This window comes from Eleutherodactylus coqui, chromosome 2 (assembly GCF_035609145.1).
Source record: "Eleutherodactylus coqui strain aEleCoq1 chromosome 2, aEleCoq1.hap1, whole genome shotgun sequence".
NCBI classification, from domain to species: domain Eukaryota; kingdom Metazoa; phylum Chordata; class Amphibia; order Anura; family Eleutherodactylidae; genus Eleutherodactylus; species Eleutherodactylus coqui.
This window is the reverse complement of record NC_089838.1, coordinates 207,636,448-207,663,001: the sequence shown is the minus strand read 5'-3', so window position 1 is coordinate 207,663,001 and position 26,554 is coordinate 207,636,448. Positions and strand designations below refer to the sequence as shown.

General features: G+C 42.0%; 1 protein-coding gene and 1 pseudogene across 1 annotated transcript in view; both read left to right on the top strand.

Moving 5' to 3' along the window:
- Nucleotides 1-26,237, top strand: part of HCN4 (hyperpolarization activated cyclic nucleotide gated potassium channel 4) — a 125,271-nt gene extending 99,034 nt beyond the window's left edge. Inside the window, exons 5-8 of the mRNA XM_066589945.1 lie at nucleotides 9,168-9,314; nucleotides 13,833-14,073; nucleotides 22,594-22,758; nucleotides 24,909-26,237. Coding sequence (XP_066446042.1) covers nucleotides 9,168-9,314; nucleotides 13,833-14,073; nucleotides 22,594-22,758; nucleotides 24,909-26,002 — 1,647 coding nt within the window. The 3' untranslated portion in view covers nucleotides 26,003-26,237. The remainder of the gene's footprint in view (nucleotides 1-9,167; nucleotides 9,315-13,832; nucleotides 14,074-22,593; nucleotides 22,759-24,908) is intronic.
- On the top strand, nucleotides 603-1,588 carry LOC136613164 (probable dimethyladenosine transferase pseudogene; annotated as a pseudogene).
- Nucleotides 26,238-26,554: the final 317 nt, after the last annotated feature.

The window sequence follows — 26,554 nt, the reverse complement described above, 5'->3', positions numbered from 1 at the left end:
TACCAGATTATGTGGTTTCTCTTACTGGAAACAATCACATTTTGCTCTACTAGCTAACATGGTACCAAACCTTTGTTTTCATTATACCTAATGGAGGATACCAGAATGTACCGTACAAGAATGGAACTGAAATATTTTCTGAAGAAGTTGGCACAACTGGACAGCAACATTTTCTTTTTAACCAGATGCAAGAAGGAACATCTAATTCCCAAAGGACTTTACGTGAAGAATCCCACTCTGTACACTTAAAATACTCGTTATGCACAACGTTTTTGCTACAGGACTTCTGAGAGACTGCGGAACCACCTTATCCACGTCTTCTACATCAACAAGAATAGGGCCCCTGTGGAGATACAATCTTTAAGGAATACACTTACAGAGGACGTGAACCTGGAAATGCAACAGTTTTACACAACACTACGATGCTGCCTTATTAAGAAAAAGGAAAAAAAAAATCCAAAGACTTTGACTCAGAGCAGGCCTGTACTCAAACACCAATCAGAAACCCCCCCGAGCCTGGCAGGATGGAACAGAACCCCCAACCAGACACTGACAAAGGTAAATTCAGCTGGTCACTGTTCTGCGCCAGCCAGAAGTTTGCACGTTGGTGCTGTGCAGTCCGAGGACAGTAGGCAAGATGCCGAAAGTGAAGTCTGAGAAGAGGAGCCGTAAGAAGCAGCAACAGGAGGGCAGGAGCCAGGGGGTTATGTTCAATACCGGCATTGGCCAGCACATCCTGAAAAACCCCCTCATCGTCAACAGCATCATCGATAAGGCTGTCATACGACCCACAGATGTGGTTTTGGAGGTTGGTCCCGGTACCGGAAACATGACCGTTAAGTTATTAGAGAAAGCAAAAAGGGTTGTTGCTTGTGAACTTGATACCCGACTAATTGCTGAGCTTCAGAAGAGAGTCCAGAGCACACCGATGGCGAGTAAACTTCAGATCCTGGTTGGTGATGTGTTGAAGACTGATCTTCCGTTTTTTGACCTGTGCGTGGCCAATTTACCTTACCGGATCTCCTCTCCATTTGTTTTCAAGCTGCTTCTTCACAGACCATTCTTCAGATGTGCAGTGCTGATGTTTCAGAGAGAGTTTGCAATGCGGCTGGTGGCCAAGCCAGGAGACAAGCTGTACTGCCGCCTGTCTATTAACACCCAGCTGCTGGCTCGTGTAGACCACCTCATGAAGGTTGGAAAGAACAACTTCCGTCCTCCTCCAAAAGTGGAATCCAGCGTTGTTAGAATAGAGCCCAGAAATCCTCCTCCTCCCATAAACTTTCAGGAATGGGACGGTTTGGTGCGAATTGCATTTATAAGGAAAAACAAAACCCTTTCGGCAGCATTTAAATCCAGTGCAGTACAGGAGCTGTTGGAGAAGAATTACAGGATACACTGCTCCCTCCACAACACTACCATTCCAGAAAGCTTCAGCATAGCCGAGAAAATTGCAAAAATCCTCACAGATACTGAATTTAGCGATAAACGAGCCCGTTCTATGGACATCGATGACTTTCATTCTGTCCCACTAAAACGCTTGACAAAACAGAACTCTGTAGCGACATGGAGGAATATTTCAGAAGGCTAAGACTGAAAGAATTCTTTCATGATAAAGAGGACACCGGACTTTCAAGCACACAAACACAGGAGGAACTTGGGGCCCAAAAAAAATCTGATTGGACACCCCCTCCTGGCCGCAATCCCACTTTGGACAAATACATAAACTCCTTTAGAAATATGGTGCAATCTACTATACTTGAGAAGCATGGAAGGGAAACATTCAATATCAATATGCAGGAAAGAAGGGCCATCTATGCACTTAAAAGCAACAAGGAAATCACCATTAAGCCTGTAGATAAGGGTGGTGCTATAGTCCTCATGAATACGTCAGACTACAAGAAAGAAGCAGACAGACAGCTGACAGACACCAGATACCACACTAAACTGGATAAAGACCCAACTCAAAAATATGTAAGGGAATTGAGAAGGGTCATCAGAAGCCTGTCTGTTGGCTCCACAAAACTTCTGGATTTGATACCGGAGAACCCCAAGGTTGGAACATTCTACATGCTTCCCAAACTACACAAAGCTGGCAACCCAGGGGAGGCCAATTATCTCAGGTGTGGGAACTCTCACTGAAGAAATCTCAGGATGAGTGGAAGGCGTCCTCAAACCACTGGTGAGAAACACAACCAGCTACTTGCAAGACAACACGGACCTGCTGAACAAACTGTCAACCGTAGGTCCCTTCCCCAATGGTGCAATCCTGGCCACTATGGATGTGGAGTCGTTATACTCCAACATCCCACACGAAGATGGACTGACCACCTGCCAGGCACACCTCGAGGCCAATGGGGTTGCCTCTGAATCCGTGTTACAACTCACAAGATTCATCCTCACACACAATTATTTCTCCTTTGGCAAAGAGATATTCCTCCAACTAACTGGGACCGTTATGGGCAGTAAAATGGCACCGCAATATGCCAACCTCTTTATGGCAAAACTGGAGAGTGACTTTCTGGCCTCCTGCCCCAGGAAACCATTGGCCTACTTCCGCTACATTGATGACATCATAATCATCTGGACCAACACCGAACAAGAACTAATAAAATTCCATGAGAGATTCAATGCATTCCACCCCACCATAAACCTCACATTAAGCTACTCCTATACTAAAATCAACTTTTTGGACACCACCATAAAGATTTCAAACAACTCAATACAGACATCCCTATGCCGAAAACCGATTGATCGTCCCACATAACGCAGATGGGACAGCTTCCACCCTAAACACATCAAAAAGTCCATTGTCTACAGCCAGGCCATCAGATACAACCGGATCTGTTCCAACCCAACAGACAGAGAGGAACATTTATACCATCTTAAAAGAACATTTTTAAATCAGGGCTACCATCCCACCGCAATTGATGACCAAATCACCAGAGACACCAGGATACCTAAAAATGAACTACTCCAATACAAGGAGAAAGAAAGAAACAATCGTGTGCCTCTAGTAGTGACCTACAATTTGCAACTAGAGATACTGAGGACAACCGCAAAGAAACTCCACCATACCCTACAAAAGGATGACCATCTGAAAATTATATTCCCGGACCCTCTGCTCCTGTGTTACAGGTAACCTCCAAATTTGAGGAACTTTATAATCAGGAGTGCATTGCCCTCTGACACGCAAAAAGGAACTTATCCCTGCAATATAAGGAGCTGCAGGACCTGCTCACATATACTGACTGCGGGCAGGATACGGATCCCCAACACACAGCAGGACTATAAAATCCCTGGGACATTCACATTTTCCACATCCAATATTGTATTCCTGATCATGTGCAGTAAATGTCCTGTTGGGGGTCTTTATGTATCGCCATACAATTAATCATAGAGAGAGAGAATTACCTGTGGCCAAGCACTTTTCTAACCATCGACATAACATAGGAGATATGAGAGTTTTGATATTGAAGGGTGGTTTCAAGTTACAAAACCATAGAAGAATTTGGGAATATAAATTTATAACAACTTTTGACATGCTGAACAGTGATTTAAATTATTCATGAGGATTTATGGGTGAATGGCAGGTATGAGACATCTATAGACTGCTGGCCTGGTGAAAACCCCCATCAACAGTAATTGTGGGACCATAAACTTTCACTACCTTATCAGTGTCTAGTTAAAAATGTTTGTGTACCGCTTGCAGCATTCCTGGTCTGACGACCCCCTAACAGTAATTCAGGGACCTTAAAACTTTCACTCCCTGATCAGTGCCTAGTCAAAAAAGTTTGTTTGCTGTTGCAGTATTCCTTTTAAGTGCAAACCAATCCCATCCATGTCTGTGCCTTGTCATAAGTATGTGTGTCATAAGTGTGTATAAATATTCATGCCTCTTCAGATCTATTCCATTTTAGGCTGATAAAGAGCCCGAGAGGTTCGCAAGCTCGCTATAACAACATGTATTTATGTGTTAGCCATTATAAGGTATCATATCTACAAGATGACGTGGTTTCTCTTGCTGGGAACAATCACATTTTACCATCAGAGTGAAATCTGCACCATTTTAAAATTCGATTACATGCTCTGAAAATCCCTGCTATAGTCCATATGACACTGATTTTTCTGCACACAGATTTTTCAGTCCCCATTGCAGAAAAAAGGAATTCACATGTGAATTTTCCCTATTGACTAAAACTATATCCGCATGAGATTTCACATGAAAATTGGTGGCACAACTGCAAAGCTCATCCTCAAAGTTCTGCCACACATTAAACTGCCACATGCATGTCTGAAAAAGCTAGTGCAAGCATGCCTTTAGGGTGAATTTACTTAAAGGGGTTTTCACACTAAGGGCATTTATCATCTGTCCAGAGGATAAATGATTAATGTCTGATTGCTGGAGGTCTAGCCTCTGGGACCCACAGGGATCCTGAGAACAGCGCACTCAGTATACCCCATGTGAATGGAGTACTAGTGCTCATGTGTGACCACCTCTCCATTCACTTCTCAATGAATTTTGCCACAATTTTGAAAAAATGCAGCAACTCATGTACAATCACTGTAAAATAAAATCAAGCACCTAGGAGGAGTTGGCAGAATCGAGTAAAGCTTTAGGGCGAGCACCCACTGGCGTTTTTTTACCTGCGTTTTGCGTTTTGCGTTTTTCCTGCACAGGCATAGAGATAACATGTGTTCCTGTCCACTGGCGTTTTTTTTGCGTTGCGTTTGCGTTTTTAACATAGGAACTGTCAGTTGCATATGTGTCCCTATTTTTCTCCTAATGCACCCATGAATGTCAATGGAAATTAACGGAAATTAACGCTGCGTTTTTTTCCCGCGGAGAACGCAAACGCCAGTGGGTGCTCGCCCTAATACGTGTGATTGTAATGTTGATATAAGGGATTAAAATATCAGAGCAAAAGGATAATTTATTGTGGAAAACTGAACACTTAAAGGGAGGCTCTAGTACCCTGTTGTGCTGCCTCTAGCTTGGATGTAAGATGTGATATGGCCAGGTATAGAGGCATACAGGTTCCATGTGATATCCTTCCATTTCGGTCCACATTTGCTGTAACTGAGCCTCTAGATTGCAGACTGTCGAAGTTAGCATCCTAGATGTTCTCATACATGTTCTATTGGCGATAAACTGGGCAGCCATAGAAGTGTGACAATGTTGTGGGGACATTCCTGTGACACCCTTACTGTGTGCAGCCAAGAATTATCCTGCTGGAGTATGCCTTTTGGAAGCCGCCATGAGAGGAACACACGTGGCTGCAGGATGTCCTGAACATATAGCTGAGCTGTCATTGTCCCTCGTACCACTACTAACGGTGACCGACTGTTGTATGTGATGGCCCCCTAGACTATCACACCAGCAAAGGGCAGTGTGCCGCTCCACATCAAAGGCACAATTGAACCACTCACCCCGAGGTCTCCAGACACGAACATGAACATTATCAGTGCCCAAACTAAACCTGGATTTGTTGCTGAAGACAACCCAGTGCCACTCCGTTGCAGTCCAGTTTTGCCGTTCACGACACCACTGCAAACGGAGGTGACATGGGTGGATGTCAAATGCAGTACATGTAATGGAAACTGTGACACCAAATGTCCTTCAGCCAAGTGCATGGAAATGGTTCCGACAGACATAGGGGCCTGCAACGATGGTGCTACTTGTCTCTGAATGTTCGACAACGTTTGTTAGAGCTGCTTGTACTTGTTGGATGATCAGGCAATCCTCTTTACTGGTGTCTGTTGAGTGCATCCTGAGCCCAGTCACCCTATGTGCGTGCCCTTGCTCATCCATTGGTCTCAACACCTTCTGACAGTCTGATCAGAACAGCCCAGGTGACGGCAATTCATCAATACAACTATCCAACTTCTCACATTCCAATAATGTGCCCTTCTCAGACTCTGGTAACTGGGTGAAATCTCTTTGATTGCATTGTAGAGGCACGTCTAGTGGTCAACAAGCTCTACATAAGTGGAAAAAGAGGTCACTACACACAAGTAGCCTCTGAGAGACTTTTTGTAGGATGAGAATGGAACCACTTGTAGGGCTTCAGGTGGCAAGACCGTTCATCTAATATCTGCTTGAGATGTAACTGCATGCTGCGTTTTGCAGCAAAGCGACAACTCCCTCTAGGGCCTTGAATCTTTTAAAGAAGGGTATTTATACAATTAAATTGTAAAATGAATACTGTAAAAATACTAGTGTTTGTTATTAGGGTGCAGGCCAAAATAGTATTAACCACAATGCAACTGCAACCCTGCACCAGTAGCAGCCAATGGCTGCTTGATCTTGCCAGCCGCTGTGGGTAGGCAGGGTTGCTGCTGCATTGTGATTACAAAGTACTAAAGGTCAAAAATTGACAGTGTACTTACACTTTACAGTCAGCTTTATATGCATCTATGGCATCAGGTGCAAGCTTTGTTCTTTTACAAATTTTCTTGGGATTGCCAGTCCATCATTTCAATGCTGAAAAATCTGACTTAAATCTCCATTCCGTGCCTTCTCACCCAGTGATATCTTTTGCTGGGGACAGGCTTTAGGGCTCGGTCAGACGAGCGAATTTTTCAGGCATGTATAGGTGCGTTTTAAAAGTGGATCTATTAGAGCCAATGCTTTCCAATGAAAGCGGTCACATGTCCATTTTTTACAAGCATTTAAAATTCGCAGCTGCAAAGGATAGGGCAGCGTTTTTCGATTTACACTAAAACGCGGTTTTCGTGCAAAGCAATGCAGCTTTGACAGAAGAAAATCCTACTGTCAAAGCCCTTGAATAAGACCTAGCTGTAGGGAAAAGAAAAAAAAAGACATCACCTAGAAGTGCTGTCAGCTCCGGCGTGTCTTCTCCCCTGGTCCGCGGTACTCTTCTTCATTTTCTTCTGGCCAGGGATTTAAAAAACCCTGCCTCCTGGAAGTGCTGTGATTTGTCAATGGCTGTGATTGGTAAAAGTGCTCAGCCAATCGGAGGCAGTGCCTCCAGTACAGTGCTTCTAGGTGATGTATAAATATAAGTTTTTTTCTTCCTGCTTCTAGGGGTTATTTTCGGGGTGGGCCTTATATCTCAAGCCCCCCCCCCCCCCCCCCCGAAAACCTCTGAGAGGGTTGCCTTAATTCCATTGCTTTCAATGGGGCGGCAGCAGTGCCGGATCCATTGAAAACAATAGGATAGAATCGTGCTCCTTTGCCACAGCTGTTACTTCCCGCAGGGATGAAGGAATTTCCCTGTCACAGCCGCAGCAGGGGATAGCGATCCTCTCCCATTGCTTTCAATGGGGCCGCACTATTTATGTGCGAATTTTATCAGGTGATCGCACAAGTGCGGATTAAAAACGTGTCTGAAGCTTTCTGTCACGTGTTTTTTATACATGCTGGTTGAGTTTCTTTTTCACTCCCCTATTCTTGCATGAAAAAAACCGCTCGTCTCTCTGAGTCCTTAGGGAAGAGTGTGAAGGAACATTGATGACACATAATTCACTCTCTGGGCTTGTCCCTAACATGGCTGGAAGAGGTGCCAAGTAAGATGGTATGAAACAGAGACCAGTGCTGGATCTCAGTATCAAACCATACAGAGCAGGTTAGTCTGGGATTCCCTTGGTCTACTGCTAGCTTCAGAGCTGACTAAATGATGTGCTCTAATCTGTTGATACATGCAGGAATACATAAATGCACGGTGTCTGAGAACCCTTCCTCTATAGCTATATTTAGCTAGAAGGAAATCTGCTACTTTCAAAGATCACATACCACCACCCAGAGACTGCTTTTGGGAACTGCATGGTACGAATTTTTCCGGATAACCTCACACAGCAACCTATACATCTGCAAGCGACCAACAGACCATAAAACAATTATATTGGTACTGCTTGGATGCAACCACAGAGAAGAGTCATATAGCCAATTGTACCCAAATAGAAATTAGCAGAAAAAAACTCAATATATATCTTAGTAGTTGTGCAGCATATTGTCCTCATATCAGAGTGCAACAAAGCTTAGGGATATAAGTAGCAAAAGGTGCTATATATTATTTCCACATAACACATTATCCCTACTCAGATCTATTTCACTTAGTCTTTAACTCTACAACATCTCTATGCCAGTGGCATAGCTAAGCAGCTCCCAGGGGCACATGCCTTGCCAACCTCTCGGAGCTACACTCCGGACAGGGCATGAGGCACACATGCACAACACACCGCCCAACATGCTTCTCTGTGTACCCTGCAACAGTGCCAATTTTTGTGCATAGATTTTGATTTGAGGTTCTATTGAATTTTACTAACTAGTTTCTAGTTTCAGTTTTATTTAGGTTTTAACTAGAAGGAACCATTGAAGGTTAACGTGTTATTGTTAGCCGCTATTTTCTTACCTTTCAATGTGATTTGACGATGTGCAGTAGGATATATGGTAGACTAATCTGATTGTTACTGTATATTTCATTTGTGTGATGAATTCATACTTTTCTGGTGATCCATAAGCTTCAATATACTGCAAAATATTCAACACTATGCTTAAACACTTAATTCTCAGTATAAAAATGCATTTCCTATACATTATGGTATAGCAGATATTATTTACAGTGCAAAGCAGACCTTTGTGTAGTTGCTGACAAAACATGGAATTTTCTTGTTTGGATTAGAATGGAGGAACAAAAAAATATATACATAATTTCTTTTAATGGCATTGAATGGATAATGCCAGTACCATCCTTAACCCTTTTCAATCCACTGTCTGACGTCTCAAGACATTATGTTTTAAGGCTGTACAGCTCCAATGTTGGAAGACGTCCGTCGGGGTTCTCTTACTGTATATTGCCAGCCTCTCTGCTGTCGGAGCCTATCCATGTCACCTCATGCAGTACTGGCTTTAGCCAGCAGATAGCGCCATTGTATAACAGCTGAAAAAGAGTAAGCCCCTTAGGAAAACAAGGATACAAATTGGATTGGAAAGGGTTAAATATCACGGCTTTCTTAAGACATTTCAAAATCTGGTGTTTTCTCTTCATCAGAAGCTACCTAAAATAAATACGAGCCACTAATTGGAATGAAGGTGGCATGCTGTGCCTAAGCATATAATGAAATGTTACTGATTAATTTTAAAATCTGTCAAAAGGACAATCTGCTATCTAGTATCTTAGATGTGTATGTTTTCTCTTTACTTTCAGTACAAACAAGTGGAACAGTACATGTCATTTCACAAGCTCCCAGCTGATATGCGCCAGCGGATCCATGATTATTATGAACACCGCTACCAAGGAAAAATGTTTGATGAAGAAAGTATTCTTGGCGAGTTGAGTGAACCTCTGAGGGAGGTGAGACATGGGCAGGTGTTCCAACACGCATGTTAACATATTAGCATTTTGTATGATATTTACATATAACTATATTGGTATAAAATATGGAACAACAAATATGGTGCAAATTAAAAAATAAGAGTTGTTAGGTAGACTTATCATAATCACTGAAGACTTTCTGCTGAGCCTGAACTGCGGGGGAGAGCGGAGAGGAACGGAGGGGAGATCTCTCTCTCCCTCTCTCCCGCCCGCTCTCCCCTGCTCCCTGCCGTGACTCACCTGTCAGCTGCAGCGGCTCTCGAATCTTCAGGGACGAGCAGGGAGATACTCGGCTAAGGCACATTACTCGAGCGAGTAGTGCTTTAGCGAGTATACTCGCTCATCCCTAGTAGCTATCCATTTATTCACGCAGGGCCTGTTCACATGTCTGCATTGGTTACAGCATTGGCTTTGATGCAGATTTTAACCCATCATTTGAAGTGGTGCTATCCGCACTCAAAATTCACAGAGAATGTTATCATGCTGAGGATTTAAAATTTGCACACTAGGCGATATCAGGCCGAGAATCACGGTCTATTATTGCACTTTCCACCATGTGAAATCCCCGTCAATGCGAGGCGTTTTCATGTGAAAACAGCCTTGCATCACTACGGTGAATCACTTCATCCTGAAGGATTCCCCCTGCCATGGCTAAAGGGATTCCCCTGCCAAGCATGAAAGGATTCCCCCTGCCGTGGCTGTCACAGCCTAGGCAGAGGATTGCAGAATTCTCCCATTGCTCGCAACGCGCAAATCTCACGTGTGATTGTCTCCCATGTGAAAGCAGCCTAACAGTGAGAAGAGAGATATACAGTGCCCCCATGTGAGACAGACACAGTGCGCCTGTATGTCGAAAAACAGTGTGCTGGGAAATGTCTAGCGTTCTTACGCCATTAACAGCAAAGATAAACTCACTTTCTGTGATAATATAGAGCACTTGGAGTACAGAAGGGCTTGTGCTTATCAATATTATGAAAGCATCCGCCCTCTAGGTTTCAAGGTTACATGCAGACCAACTGGACTACCAATTGGGCATCACTAATCTTTATTTTGTTGAACACAACTGAGCGAATGAAAACAGATTTTACATTTTTTAAAATTCAAACAGCAGCTATATAATGCCAAATCAGTCTGTGGTCTCAAAGGACGTGGGATGTTTACAGTAAAATATATAAAAATAGGAACAATATTAACAGTCCTGTTTGTCGTCCCATGCACTGCCCTAATGTGCTTCTCAAAAACACTAAACTTTTAAGTTACTTTTATAAAAACTAACCAGTAAAATAGATGGCTCAAATTAATTTTTGATGGCTTTGAGGACCATTGTGAGGTCCATTGTGACTTGCTATCTGATCTATAAAGCATACGAACATCAAGTTCTTGATATTCAGTTTCATGCTTGTACTAAGGTTTTTTATTCCGTTTTTTTATGCCTGATAGTTATATCTTTTTTATATTTGCATTTTTTTCTCCTTTATTGTTCCTTTTCATCTTTATTTCACTTACATCCTTTTTATAAAGTTGTTTGTTTGTTACTCATATATATCAGTGTATCCTCCAGCATAGCTGAAGAAGGGGCTTATTGCCCTGAAACATGTTTTTATTGCTGGCTAGATATTCAATATAAAAGAATTTAGGTGTGTTCTTCCTGTTCTTCAAGTCTGCTTCAACTGGAAAGTTGTGCCGCATACCAGTTTTTAATACCAAATTTGCCTTAAGGGCAAAAAACACTGACATCTTATATACTGTGTTTCCTCCAAAATAAGATAGGGTCTTCTATTATTTTTTAGCCCAAATGACACACTAGGGCTTATTTTCAGGGAATGTCTTATTTTAATGCAGGTCAGCTGAGTTACTTACCTAGCAGGCTCAGTACAGGTCCTTCCCGCTGCTCTCCAGAGCCCTGGAGTGGATCACGTAGTCCTCAGCCGCCCACACAGGATTGCTTACTGGTTACGGGATTCATAAATCCCGCCTCCACAAAGCGATTGCTGTGATTGGTTCTTCGAGCGCTGCATTGATTGGCTAAGCAGCACTCGAAGAACCAGTCACAGCCATCGCTTCATGGAGCCAGGATTTATGAATTGACTTAGCTGTGACTGATTGGTTCTTCAAGCCCTGCTCAGCCAATCAATGCAGTGCTTAAAGCAACAATCATAGCCATCGCATTGTGGAGGTGGGATTTAAGTATTGGTTGAGCTGCGGCTGTGATTGGTTCTTCGAGCACTGCTCAGCCAATCAATGCAGCGCTTCAAGAATCAATCACAGCCATCTCTTCGTGGAGGAGGATTAAACCCTTAACCAGGAAGTGATCGAGATTTTAATGAGGGTATTCAACCGGGGTATTTCTAGTGCATTGGGTAATTTTAGTGTTAATTATTGTTAATAAGCCCAGTGTACACCCTGAGGCACTTTTTGCATACTTTATACATACCATTTTTTCATTCTCACTATCATTATGCTCACCTTCTATAAATGTGGCATACTCCTGGACTGGCACTACTTCCATAAATAGTTCCACAACTATCTTTGCATTAAAGGGTGATTTTTTTTTTTTTATTTCATTCATTCATTATGTAGCTCTCCACTCAGTATATGTGAATTATGGCCCATTTACGTGTGATAATTATTATTCAGAATCGTTCAAATTCCCGCTATGGCAGGATAAACTGAACTATGTGCCATTCAGTGTAAACAGCAGTCACTCAATTTTGAACGCCTGTCTACTTACAGTGAATGTAGGCGGACATGGGGAGAACGCTCCCTAGCCCGCTCCTCCTCCATTCCGGCAGCGCTGTGAGCGATGCCAACAATCCTGTGTAATAACAAAGGAGCAAGCATCACTGGGGCAAGAAGCCAGGCATCATTTGTGCAACAGCTCCCCATGTGTACAAAGGGTATTAGTGTTACCTTGGTTAGTTATTTCTTTCTGTCTGAGACTCCTAGCCACTTTTTCCTTCACATAGTCATGTGATCAATCAATTAGATTTAGTTGAGGGTTGTTTAATCATTTTCGAGTCAGATTCTTAGTGTGTGTGATGCTATTACATGGATTACACAGTTATAATAGAGGAGATCATAGCTTTACTTTCTGACTGTATATTTATGGTCTGTAGCTTATTTAGGTGAATATAGAAGGCAATGATAATTAAACTGTCCCTCTCCATGAATTCTGTCTTAGCCTTTGCAAGCTCCATGGTATCACTAGTGCAGGGAGAGAAGCTCCTACAGTGGGCTAGAACTACCGCGTGTACCTCCAGTATATTTTACATAGAAAACATAATTTTGTCATAGTCCCACATAGAGCAACAAGCAGGACTCAAAGATGACTGCCACCCCACTTCCAGCAGAAGTGATGCAGCCTGCACGCCCACCATGGTGACCCACCCTCCTGCATAAACTATCATAGGGGCAAGGAGCTGCGCTTCCAGGAAGAGGATGTAGGGATTTCCTTCCCAGGAGTCCCTGCACTGCCAGAATCCACTGCCAATACGCTATGTGATGCTGTGATCTAGGGCCATCTGCCACTGTAGGACTAATGCCTAGAAGCAAAAGGGGGCTTAGGCAGTGAGTTGCCCCTGACCTCTGCACCAACCCTCCCACCAGAATGAACCTCAGCAAGTGACTCAATAGATATCCATCAAGTGTTCCAGGAGAAAGCACTCCAGGAGGACTTCTACCAAAGGTTAGGAAACAACTGCAGAAAAGACATTAAAGTGGTTAATTTAAAGAGCTTTTGAGTTTCTCGCCCTAGAAAAGGTAGAGGTATCCTCCTGACAATTATGAGGGTGCCGGGGGAAAAACCGTATTTTCACCGGAGTTGCTTTTTAATGAATTTCAAAGGGAGCTCCACCCTAAACTTTTCTCTTGCACCATTTCTGCTATTCTGAGCACAAGGTGTAAATAGTTTAGTGCCAGAACATCCATTTAACTATTTTGAGCTAAATATTCTGTTGCAAACCAGAAGCATGCCACTGATGAGGCAATTGAGAATATACTTTGTCATTTATAGATTAGTTAAAGAAGTCTGTCACTATGATTCGAGCCTAGAAATAATCCCTAATAATAGATGGTTGTTGTGGAGATGAGTACGTTCAAACCCCTTTTCATTTCAAACTGCTGTCATGCCCCCAAAATCAGTGTCTTCCCATTGCTCACACTACATGCAGATCAGCAGTGAGATGTCAGATGTTCTATAGCTGATTCTTGCTTTCTCCACTCATACATCTTAATCAAGTCTTCAGCTCATCGCCAAGCTATTACTGGGATTCATTTATAGGCTAAATCGTGGTGACAGATATCCTTTAAATTATTCCTGATGATACAAACATCAGCAGCTGCTGAACCTCTTTCTCAAGAGCTTCATATTAGTCATTGATTTCATAACATAGATGAACGGAACTTTCATTGCCAGTAACAATATGCCTTATTCACTCTTGTTTCACAATCTAGAATGTACTTTACCTTATCTTACCTTACCCTATTCTCTTTCAATAGGAGATCATTAATTTTAACTGCCGTAAGCTAGTGGCCTCTATGCCACTTTTTGCCAATGCTGACCCTAATTTTGTGACTTCGATGCTCACAAAGCTACGTTTTGAGGTATTTCAACCAGGAGACTATCTGATTCGAGAGGGAACGGTTGGCAAGAAGATGTTCTTTATACAGCATGGTGTTGTCAGTATCTTGAGCAAAGGCAGTAAAGAGACTAAACTCGCTGACGGATCTTACTTTGGCGGTAAGTGCATTCACATATGTGTAGATAACCTTATTAGTAGTTCAAACAGAATTTTAAGTATGAACAATGTACAGGTTGTACTGGAATCATGCAGAGCTAAATCAAGGTGTAATGGAATGCCAGTGAGGTGCACAAAAGGGTCTTCTTAGACAACAAAAATATTTTTTTTTAGATATGCTAATTTTTTCATGTTGTTTTTAATGATTCTTACTGGGTGTGAAAGTGGAAGAGCGAGTGTGATGAAATCATGCTGTCCATGTCTTAGTATTTATTGCACAACAACAGTTTCCATTGGACTAAAATGTAATCTTTATTGGTAAATATTAAAACTTGTTGGAATAATTCAACATGACAAACACAAAAAGATCTAAACATGCTGGACTGCGTCCTTGGTGGGGTTAAAGATGCCTCCAGTGTAGGAGCAGGAGCATCTCTCTTCCCGAGGGATCCTCAGGGTAGAAGTCGGACCTGTGGCTTCTTTTCCAAGTCCTTTTCTCCTGCTGAGAGGAATTACTCAATTACTCAAATGGGGATTGAGAGTTGTTGGCCATCAAGTTGGTCCTTGAAGAATTGGAGACTTCTTGAGGGAGCCAGTCATCCTGGGACCATATACACAGACCATAAGAATCTTGTGTATGTTCAATTTGCTCAGTGTTTAAACCCACATCAGGCAAGGTGGTCACTCTTCTTTTCCCCATTTTATTTTATATTGCCCTTCCATCCAGCTGACAAGTATGTCAAGGCAGATGCTTTCTCCTATTCTTTTGATCCCACAGATTAAGTCATGTAGCCTCAACATATCAATGAGCCCTCTCAGATTTCCTCTGTGATTCCTCAATGAGTAAAAGATAATTCTCCCCAAGATCTTTGTTCCTGAGGAGAAGCACAGACAGAAACTGATGTGGGGACACAACTCTAAAGTGCCAAAACATTCAGAAGCTTGTATGACCCAAGACCTGATCTCTCATCACTTTGGTGGCTTACTTTGCCTCTGGATGTTTGTGAGTTTATTACTGCCTATCAAACTTTGCTAGGAACAAGGCCATTAACCTAAGACCAGCTGGTGGTGTTCTTCTGTGGCCTGTCCCTCAGCTTCCTTGCCAACACATTACAATGCATTTTATCACTAATCTTCTCTACTCATCTGGTTACGCACTCATCTGGTTAGTTGTAAGCCGATTTTCCAAAATGGGATATTTCATTCCTCTGATTGGTCATCTTTCTGCTAGCCACCTGGCCAGTCTCTTTCATGAGCACCTCTTTCTCCTACACAGTGTGCCACTACATTGTGTGCCCAACAGAAGGGTGCAATTCACACCCAGGTTATGGAGAGCTTTCTGAGGTTCTAAATAGACTTTTCTTCAGCCTATCATCCCCAACCAATGTGCAAGTTAAGTGTATTAGCTAGACTCTGGAGATCTACCTGTGTCATTTTGTGTCTTCTTGTCACGTTGACTGAGTCTCACTTCTTCCAATTTTTTTTAAATGTGCAGCAATTGGTGCAGTGCAACTTGCAGTTTTCCCCTTAAATATTCGTTTTTTAGCCCAGTGATATGTTTGCAGCTTGTGCCATTGAAGACAATCATGCCACATTTTGCTACACTGGTTTTACTAGGTATGACAGTACCCTACTATAGTCGTAATCTGCTGTCTAGGCACAGGGTTGGGGGGTTCTTATGGGATTTAATTTTACTGCAGATATGAACTATATGGACAAAAGTATTTGAACACTGCATGTTTTTCAGAAAAAAGTGCTTTATTATTCTGTTTATTAAGTTTCGGCCCTCCTTTTGCTTGGATTACAGCGACAGCACATCGAGGCATACTTTCCACAAGTTCTCTGTAAGTCTGGGCAGGAATAGCTGCCATTCCTAATGCATGGGTGTGAGAAGAGATTGTTGTGAAGATGGGCGTGGATGGAGGTGTCGTACCTGTCACTCCAGTTCATTCCACAAGTGCTCAATCAGATGAATGAATAGTTATTACAAAATTAGCAGCTTTTTATTTTACCAGCATACCGTTCGGCAAACTCAGTATTTGCATATTTGCTGATTTTCTGAAGTGTCTAAATACTTTTGTCCATATAGTGTATGTAAAAGCTATGCAGCGTACATGGGGGTAAATCATTAAAAAAGTGGTTTCAACTAAATAGTAAAATTAAAATTCCAGGGATTTGGGGTATATTCTGAAGCACTTTATTATGCACAGGTCAAATTGTGTGCTACAGGTTTCAGGGTCGGAAATAGTGTCCTTGCTTATACCCTGTTTGAAATACAGCTTGCACCTTTTTGGACCTTCCATTTTTTCCAGTGTGGGGAGCTTTGCTTGGAAAATGTTGTACGTGGCTTTTTGCTTCCAGAAGATGTACTGGGGCCCTCCCTTTCCTGGTCCCCAAATATTAGGGCCTTTATCATAATCTCTTGGAACTCCAGAAATGATCTCCACTGGTCTGCATATCAAATCAACACATATAAATCCTACAGTGCTATCAGTATGATGTGCACAACCAGTTAATTGCATCACCATCTCTATTTTTGCATGACATATACGGATTTAGCATTTGATCTGGCATATCAGCCACTCTTATATACCTTTATAGTACAAGACGCCTTTATAGTATAACGCTTGTTGATCTCTGTACTGGTAACTCATACTGTGATGAGCATACTATCATTGCCGTGTATTGTTGCTTTCTAAGGCTTCTCAGGTATAATGGGACAATGTTACAAAAATTATGCACATGGTGGTGTTAAAGTTGATTCAGTGGTGGGAGTACCAAATCCCACACCATCTTCCCACTAATTCCCCAGAAGGGGGTGGCATTCTGCGAGTTTAATTTTGGAGTTCTTCCCTTCATAAATTTTTAACCTGTCAGGCTGGGTTCACACAGGGCGGATTTGCCGCGGAAATCCCGCCCGGAATTTCGCTGCGGGAAATCCGCCTGGGGCCGCTAATTGCGGGATTAGCCAGCCATGTGGACGACATTTCTCACAAATCTCGTCCACACGGTACAACGAATCCGTTGCGGCAAAGCCGGCCACAGCATGTCCATTCTTTTTTCTTTTCCGTTGCGGCCGCGCTCTCCTCTGTGGGAGCGCCGGCTGCAACGGAAAAGCGTGCGGCAAGCCACTCCAAAACCCGCAGCTAAGTGCAGTAGGTTTTAAAGCAGCGCTTTCCCGGCGGAAATCTTGCGTTTTTTCACTGTGGCCAAACCGCGAGATTTCTGCCGGGAATATGCCATGTGGGAACCCAGTCTCAGTGTACCTTGATGTACTGTTATACATTTTATACATCTTGAAGCCATGCTTTGCCCTCTTGGTGGAACCGAAGGCTCCCTTTAAAATGTACCAGGGACTCATGAACTGATATATGCTACTCAGAGGTGTGTCAGGCCAGACATGGCACTGGAGATGTATGAGGAGTGTAATTTTATACGTACTAATAAATGAGATATCTTTATATCATATCTCTATATCATTATAGTGTAGGAGCCTAATACAAGGGGGTACCTAAAAGAAACAGGAATTAATTTATTAAAAATAATCTATTTGTACATTTTGAAACTTCAGTCTCCTTCCAAGTACTCTTTTTCCAAATGTTTTTTTTCCCTCTTCTCAAAGCATTCTTTAAACTCATTGTTATTGATGTCTTTTACTACTTGTGCTTTTTTTCTTGTTTCACCCCTTCAACATCCGCAAAAGGTTTTCCTTTGAGTTTTCCTTTAACCTAAGGAAATAAAAATAACTCGCATTGAAGGAGATAAGGTGAATACAGCGGGTGATGCAAGCGTGTTATGCCGTTTTTCGTCAAAAATTGCTTAACACTCAGCGCTGCGTGGGCAGCTACATTGTACTGATGGAAGAACCAGTCACCTGTTTGCCACAAATTAGGATGTTTTCACCATACATTATGACACAATGTTTTCAAAACTTTCAAATAAAACCTTTGGTTGACTGTTTGACCCTGTTACAAGTTCTGAGTGCACTATTCCTCTCACATCAAAGAAACAAAGCATTGTTTTCACCTTTGACTTCCCTTCTTGTATGAATCAGCCTTCACAAAGCAGGTGAAAAACTGAACAGTGTGTTGAATGAAAAAAATCACCAGAGCCAAGCACAACCTTCCCCAACAACGTTGGCTGGCGTACCGCCTCAGAGGGGTTCCGCAGATGTTAAACCAGCAACAGAAGTCTGTACTAGTAACACTTCAGCCATCAGAAGACGATTCCTTTTTATTTTGGGTATCACCTTGTAATTGCTTCTAAACATGTCCTATTGATGGCTAAGTAGTCTATCAGTGTGTGTTACATGTTACCCTGGATCACCGAGGGAACCACTAAACAATAAATAAAATTTAACCTTTATTAGTGAAAATTAAAATTAAAATATTTTTATATATCTAAAAGGGCGTGATCAATCCTTTGTAAGTAACGTGCCTGTCACGGTCAGTCGGCACCTGACGTGTGGCGTGATACCTTGGGCAGTTGTAATGGATAGAACCACTGTATAGTGTATTCTTATTAAATGTCTTAAGCTATATACAACAAAAGATAGACACCAGTGTATATGCTCCAGTAGAGATAATAGTGCTCATATCACCATCTCTCCGTTCAAATACTGGTGCCACAGTATAAAGGACAAGAACAGGAGATGTGTGCCCCTTGTAGTGAACTGGTGGTAGAGATTCGTGGTCAATATACCATCCACAAGGCTTTGATACACATGATTGTACTCGTAACACCGTATCGTCGTTCTGACAATTATGTCTCAATATCAAGGGCAAAAATGAATGATGGATATCCCTTATGATACACTAATGGATAGAAACTTCTAGTGAATATAGCAAGCACAATTATCATTGGATGATGCAGACAAAAAAGTCAGCTGTCCAAGGTATAGATAAATATGGTGTAAACTTGATAGCTGAGATATACTGCTATCAGTATGAGTACACCATAGCTGCTGCTGAGTGCTTCTTCTTATATCGTTTTTATTGGTTTTATTGAAGAGGCACTGACTATTTATAACTTACTGCAGTGGTTTAAAAAAACCAACTATATGCAGGTTATAAGTGACTGCAAGAAGACCCAATAAAGAAGGCAGGACTGGTTTATAGTCCACAAAGGAATGCCTAATAATTGGTCTACTATGTAGTACTGGGACCCGTATGGATAGCACAAACAGAACCAGTGTCAGAGGCAGGACTAATGGTACTAAGTCCAAAAAACCACCTGACACTTGGTCTATTAGTCAACTGTTTTACCCACTAAGTAGCACAGTGGTAAAGTGACCCTACTCTGATAGAAATACCATCAACGCGTTTCAACAGACCTATAACAAATAGGCTGTATCATCAGGATGGTCTACTCAAATGCAATCTCGAGATGAAGAGATTGCATAACAAATTCAGCTAAGTGTAGAGGCAGTCATTGATGTATAAGACTGCGCTATTGGATCAGCTGTGTTAACGGGTAGCGATGTGAACAGCCTGACCGGCTGTATAGAAATGAGCAGCGATGGTCCGTAGCCCGATGACAGGGCTTAAAAGGACCAAGCCACGCCCCCCATCGGGCTACGGACCATCGCTGCTCATTTCTATACAGCCGGTCAGGCTGTTCACATCGCTACCCGTTAACACAGCTGATCCAATAGCGCAGTCTTATACATCAATGACTGCCTCTTCATCTCGAGATTGCATTTGAGTAGACCATCCTGATGATACAGCCCATTTGTTATAGGTCTGTTGAAACGCGTTGATGGTATTTCTATCAGAGTAGGGTCACTTTACCACTGTGCTACTTAGTGGGTAAAACAGTTGACTAATAGACCAAGTGTCAGGTGGTTTTTTGGACTTAGTACCATTAGTCCTGCCTCTGACACTGGTTCTGTTTGTGCTATCCATACGGGTCCCAGTACTACATAGTAGACCAATTATTAGGCATTCCTTTGTGGACTATAAACCAGTCCTGCCTTCTTTATTGGGTCTTCTTGCAGTCACTTATAACCTGCATATAGTTGGTTTTTTTAAACCACTGCAGTAAGTTATAAATAGTCAGTGCCTCTTCAATAAAACCAATAAAAACGATATAAGAAGAAGCACTCAGCAGCAGCTATGGTGTACTCATACTGATAGCAGTATATCTCAGCTATCAAGTTTACACCATATTTATCTATACCTTGGACAGCTGACTTTTTTGTCTGCATCATCCAATGATAATTGTGCTTGCTATATTCACTAGAAGTTTCTATCCATTAGTGTATCATAAGGGATATCCATCATTCATTTTTGCCCTTGATATTGAGACATAATTGTCAGAACGACGATACGGTGTTACGAGTACAATCATGTGTATCAAAGCCTTGTGGATGGTATATTGACCACGAATCTCTACCACCAGTTCACTACAAGGGGCACACATCTCCTGTTCTTGTCCTTTATACTGTGGCACCAGTATTTGAACGGAGAGATGGTGATATGAGCACTATTATCTCTACTGGAGCATATACACTGGTGTCTATCTTTTGTTGTATATAGCTTAAGACATTTAATAAGAATACACTATACAGTGGTTCTATCCATTACAACTGCCCAAGGTATCACGCCACACGTCAGGTGCCGACTGACCGTGACAGGCACGTTACTTACAAAGGATTGATCACGCCCTTTTAGATATATAAAAATATTTTAATTTTAATTTTTACATGTTACCCTGCCTCAAAAGGACTTAAAGGGGTTGTCCCACGAAACAAAGTGGGTCTATACACTTCTGTATGGCCATATTAATGCACTTTGTAATGTACATTGTGCATTAATTATGAGCCATACAGAAGTTATCAGAAATTTTTCACTTACCTGTTCCGTTGCTAGCGTCCTCGTTTCCATGGAGCCGTCTAATTTTCAGCGTCTAATCGCCAGATTAGACGCGCTTGCGCAGTCCGGGTCTTCTTCTTTTCTCAATGGGGCCGCTCGTGCCGGAGAGCGGCTCCGTGTAGCTCCGCCCCGTCACGTGCCGATTCCAGCCAATCAGGAGGCTGGAATCGGCAATGGACCGCACAGAAGCCCTGCGGTCCACAGGGAGAAGATCCCGGCGGCCATCTTCAGCAGGTAAGTAAGAAGTCACCGGAGCGCGGGGATTCAGGTAAGCACTGTCCGGTGTTCTTGTTTAACCCCGGCATCGGGGTTGTCTCGCGCCGAACGGGGGGGCTGTTGAAAAAAAAAAAAACCCGTTTCGGCGCGGGACAACCCCTTTAATACTTGGCTTCTTCAGTATTCCCACATTCAATGCAAAATGTAAACCATTGTCACAGCATCTATAGGGGTGCAAATGTGTATTTAGCATAAATAGAGGGGGGGGTTTGGATGATAAAAATCCACTAATCTACCTTTCGCTTTTGAGCGAATCTTGAAGATAATCCTTGTGTCTAAAGGAGCCTTAACAGCTTATCTTCCCTTCCCTCTCTTGTCTCCTGCCTGTTGCTATCAGTTAACTTTTTGACCAGAACAAAGTTTATTTTTGCTGTGTTCACAATTAAGCTTATTAGACCATGTAGGAGAGAAGATAAAGACTGAAAACCAAGCCCTCAGTCCAGCCTCACTGCCAGATCACCTATGGAGACAAAAACTGCAGTTTCTATATACAGTAATATGTAGAAAACAAACAACGTAGAATGGTTAATGAAACCTCATTGCAAAAATGATTGACAATCCATATACATAAGTGAAAACAAAATTTTGCGCCCCTCAAAAGGGTCCATAGCCTTTAGGACCAGTCTTGTTCTTTATCAAAACGGACAACTACTTGAGGTCAGTCTTACTCATTATCAAAGGGACATATTTATACTTAAAGCCAGTCTTGTGCTGCAAATAAATTTTAACATGAATATAATATAGAAATTCAAAGCATTAATTGATAAAATTAAAATAGATACCAGACATTTCTTGTCTCCAAGCTCCAATTTAGATTAATAAGCATCAAAGAAGCCACATGCTCAGGAAGCAGTCTGGTACTCCTTGTATTTTAGCGAGTTTAGGGTTGTGGCTTAACAAAACCAACTTGCATTGGCCTGCTGTACATGACTCCTAATGTGCATTATTGCCTATCAGTGTTTATTTGATAGGCAGCCTATTAGGTCCTGTATTAGGCCTTTGTTAGACCTCCGGCTGCTATAACTTATTACCTAGCATCTCTGATGATAAATTTGAAATGGGTACGGATAAAAATCAAGGTGTACTAGGCTCAAGGGTTAGTGCTATCATGGTGAAAATAGGGCACTCCATGGTGGTTTCAGCCAAAGAAGAGGATGACATTCCTAACAGCTTTTAACAGTAGGTCCTCCTGCACCAAGGCCACAGTCCACCTTGTTTTTATCGTTTTGTGTTTGTCATGTAAGTTATGTTAGTTTGTGTGAATCACGACGACAAATAAACACATTTTTATATTCACCAATAAATGTTACATTTTAGTTCAGTGACATTTATTTTTAACAAAATTTACCAATATTTTTTAAACACGTATTTCAGAAATCTGCCTGCTGACACGAGGAAGGAGAACTGCAAGTGTAAGAGCTGACACATACTGTCGATTGTACTCACTAAGTGTAGACCATTTTAATGAGGTTCTGGAAGAGTATCCAATGATGAGGCGGGCGTTTGAAAGTGTTGCATTAGACCGCTTGGACCGAATTGGTGAGTTTTTTTTATTTAGCATTAACTAAAATGATAGAGAAGTACATTTCTCAATACTGGGGACATACAAGATTAGCTTAGCTGGTGATTAATGTACCTGAGCTTATTTAAGAAAATGTATATATTAAACTGCTTTTACACTGATTAACAATCTCTTCCTTAATGTCCCACTTCATAAAACTCAAGATGAATAAAAACAAATTCATAATTGTTCCCCATTCCATCCAGCCCCCTACTCTGGAAACATATAAAATAAATGGCAGAAAAAGCCCACATGGTCCACTAGTCAGCCCTTATATTATTTCTCTCTTAGAATAGATCAATGTTTATCCCCGACATGCTTGAATTTATTTATTATTGATTTTCCAACCACATCTGCTGGAAGTTTGTTCCAAGCATCTACTACTCTTTTAGTAAAATAATATTTTCTGATGTTGCTTCTGATTTTTCCCCAACTAATCTCAGATTGTGCCCCCTTGTTCTAGTGTTTAACTTCCTAATAAAAGCATCTCCCCTCCTGAACCTTATTTATACCATTAGCATACATTAAGTTTTCGATCATGTCCCCTCCCTCACTTCTTTTGTCCAGGCTTTACAAATTTTCTCTGCTGATAAGTTTTGTTCTTGAGACCTTCCACCATTTTTGTAGCTTGTCTTTAGACTCATTCTGTTTTATCACTGTATTTCTGTAGATGAGGTCTCCAGAATTAAATACAGCACTCCAGATGTGTTCTCGCCAGAATCTATACAGCAGAATCACAATCTCCCTCTTTCTACTGGTTATTCTTCCAACTATGCAGCCAAGCATCCTACATGCTTTCTTTGCTACCTGACCATACTGAGGCCACATTTTGAGGCTGTCATAAATCAGAACCCCTAAATCCTTTTCTTCTGAAGTCCTGGATAACACAGAATAGTCAATATGATCACAGTTCATCCACCATATTTTTCCAAGTCCATTGCTATTTTTAATGTTACAAGGTTGAGGAACAAGTGGATTCCAGAAATGTTTAGTAGAGGATTGGGTGCTTGGCCTGAAGGACAGGGCAGAATCAAAGGTTACCAGTAGCCAGGGACTTTTGAGACTGGGGAAAGTGTGGAGCTATTTACTGTGATTGATAGTTCCTCTAAGGGACTTAAGTTGAATGGAAAACATAATGAATTTTGTTTGGAGCATGTTGAGTTTTAGGAAGCAAGGAAAGATGGAGGAGATGGCTAATAGATCCCCTGGAAAACAAACTTTGGATGAGGGAAACGTAACATCAGACCCAAAGAAGTAAATGTGTTGTAGTGACATGGAGTGATAGCTGGGGTTGTCCCACAGTCGACACCTTTTCAGCCTACTCTCCAAATCACACCTAACTACCTGCACTCTTGAGCCAATCCCATCCCACCTCATGCCCACCTTAAAACTGTTTGTCCCAGCCATAACCTATCTCAACAACCTCCCTACCAGTCCTCCCCTCTACCTTTATTGTAAAAAAATTATCAGCATCCAATAGGCACAAAACCTTGTTCATATGAAAAATGTATGCTGAATGTTCAAAAAAAAGAAAAATGTATGCTTGCATATCTCTGTGAGTTCCATAGACTGCAGGGAGCATCAACGAGCATGCTCGACTGCCATTCCATCCAAACTCCTCTTCACTGCAATCATGAAGAAACAGAAAACAGGGGGTGTTTGATGGAGTCCTCATCAGACAGACATCATCTGTGAATATGAGATAAATGTCAATTGTAGCATAACCCCTTTAACTGTTTTGTCTGGAAAAACATAAATGGCTGCATCAGCTTCTCTGACTACGTGATTAACACTGTGCATTAATATGCATGTAGTCTTTGACACTACACCTGCTTTGATTAATCAGTGCTGCCCACATGAGCAGTGCTGGCCAATCAGATCAGCATGTAGTGTCTTAGACACATTGTGCGTCAGGTTGTCAGAGGCGGTGTAGCCATCTCTCCAAGTAGGGAGGGTTGCTTTAATGTTGCTTATATAGCACTTATATATACTGCATTGCTCTATGGAGCTTAATTTTGACCTTGGTTGTGTTTGAACTCAGAACCCAAAGTGCTGCTAGGTAACAGTCTATTGTGTTAATTTTGTTGACATTAATTAATATGACTTGTTTTTTTTTTCTTTTCTGCAGGTAAAAAGAATTCTCTTCTCTTACATAAGGTGCAGCATGACCTCCGGTCAGGGGTGCTTAACTACCAGGAAAATGAGATTATCCAGCAGATTGTACAACATGACCGTGAGATGGCCCAGGGACCCCGCTGCACATATCCCGAGGCAGACTGTGCCCCAACTCCTCCAACACCTGTAATATGGACACCTTTGGTTCAGGCACCTTTACAAGCAGCAGCTGCTACTACATCAGTTGCTATACCTTTAACTCACCAGCGGCTCCCAGCCAACATCTTCCGACCAAATTCTGGATTAGGAGTAAAACCTCGGCAATACCAACACTTACAGAGACAACCTTTTCCTTCACACATAGCAGGAGCTGAGGCACCTTTGTCACAGCAGTCCTCTTACCATGTACATCAACTGGCAGGCTTCTCTGCAGCAGCTTGTGTGAGTCCTAGACCACCTTCTAATGTACCATGCTTTGACAGAGGTCCAACACAACCGCTGCTTTCTACCAACTTAACTCCAGCTGCTTTTGATACATCACAGTGGTCTTCAGGACTAGAAGCCTACCCTTGTCAACCAAGACTATCAAAATCTGACCAGCAACTCCCAATTCCCTCTTCTATACAATCTGAAGGCTTAGTAACCCAATCACCAGGTCAGTCTTTACCTGGAGCATCAGAGCCATTATGGGTGTTACCACCTCCACGTCAGAGATCAGACTCTCCTGGAAGTTCACCCTTAGCACTAAGTCCAGTCCCAAACCGAACCACTCAGGTGTGTGGTTCTTCCAGGTCTCTTCTCCTTCCTCAAACAGTTCCCATTGTGTCTCACCCAAACAACTCCACAGCTCTGCCCCTTAACAGACTTAGGCAAGATGGTCGTCCCATTTCTGTTTCTCAACCTTCTTTGCCTCAGCCAGCACCAGGGTCACCACACTTTCCCCAACAGTTCACTCCAGACTTTACTTTATTTCCTAGAGGAGGAAATGTAGATCTAAAAGGCCACACCAGTTTGTCACAAAAAGGGTCTGCAGAATTTTCGTTTGGAGCAAGTGTTCCCGGTGTAGAAGACCTACCCTTCCACTCAAAACTCCCTTGTAACCTATGACCTATTCTATTGCTAGAGATCTGCAGAACAATTTATGCCCAACAAGAGACATGTAGAATATTATTTGAGGCTGTATACTGTAGTCAAAGGATAGCTGGCAGGCGTAATATGTATTTTGCCACCAATTATGACTTGGCATTTGTTTAGCACATTCTAGTAATGGTGCAATCCATGCAAATGATTAAGATCATTACATCACCTATATGATCAAAACATATGGTTTTCTCAAGCCGTTTCAGACTAAATAGCTAACAGTATTTCATCATGAGGTTGCATATGTATATTGCCTTTCTGTGGAGACTAAGAATTGCTAAATGTATGTATTGAAAACACTCCACTGTATACTTCTCCAGCTGATGCCAATCTACAAAATATTCTAGTTTTAGGCCCTTGACTTTGGCAAAAAAAAAAGTATCAAATCAGCTTTGCAGATCTTTTAGCAATGAATAAGGATTAAAGTTACTAGAAAGTATTAGTTGGTATAAACAGTCCTTAAGATGTAAAAAAGTCAAGTGTCCTCTTTAAATGGTGGGAATGACCTGCCCCTTGCAA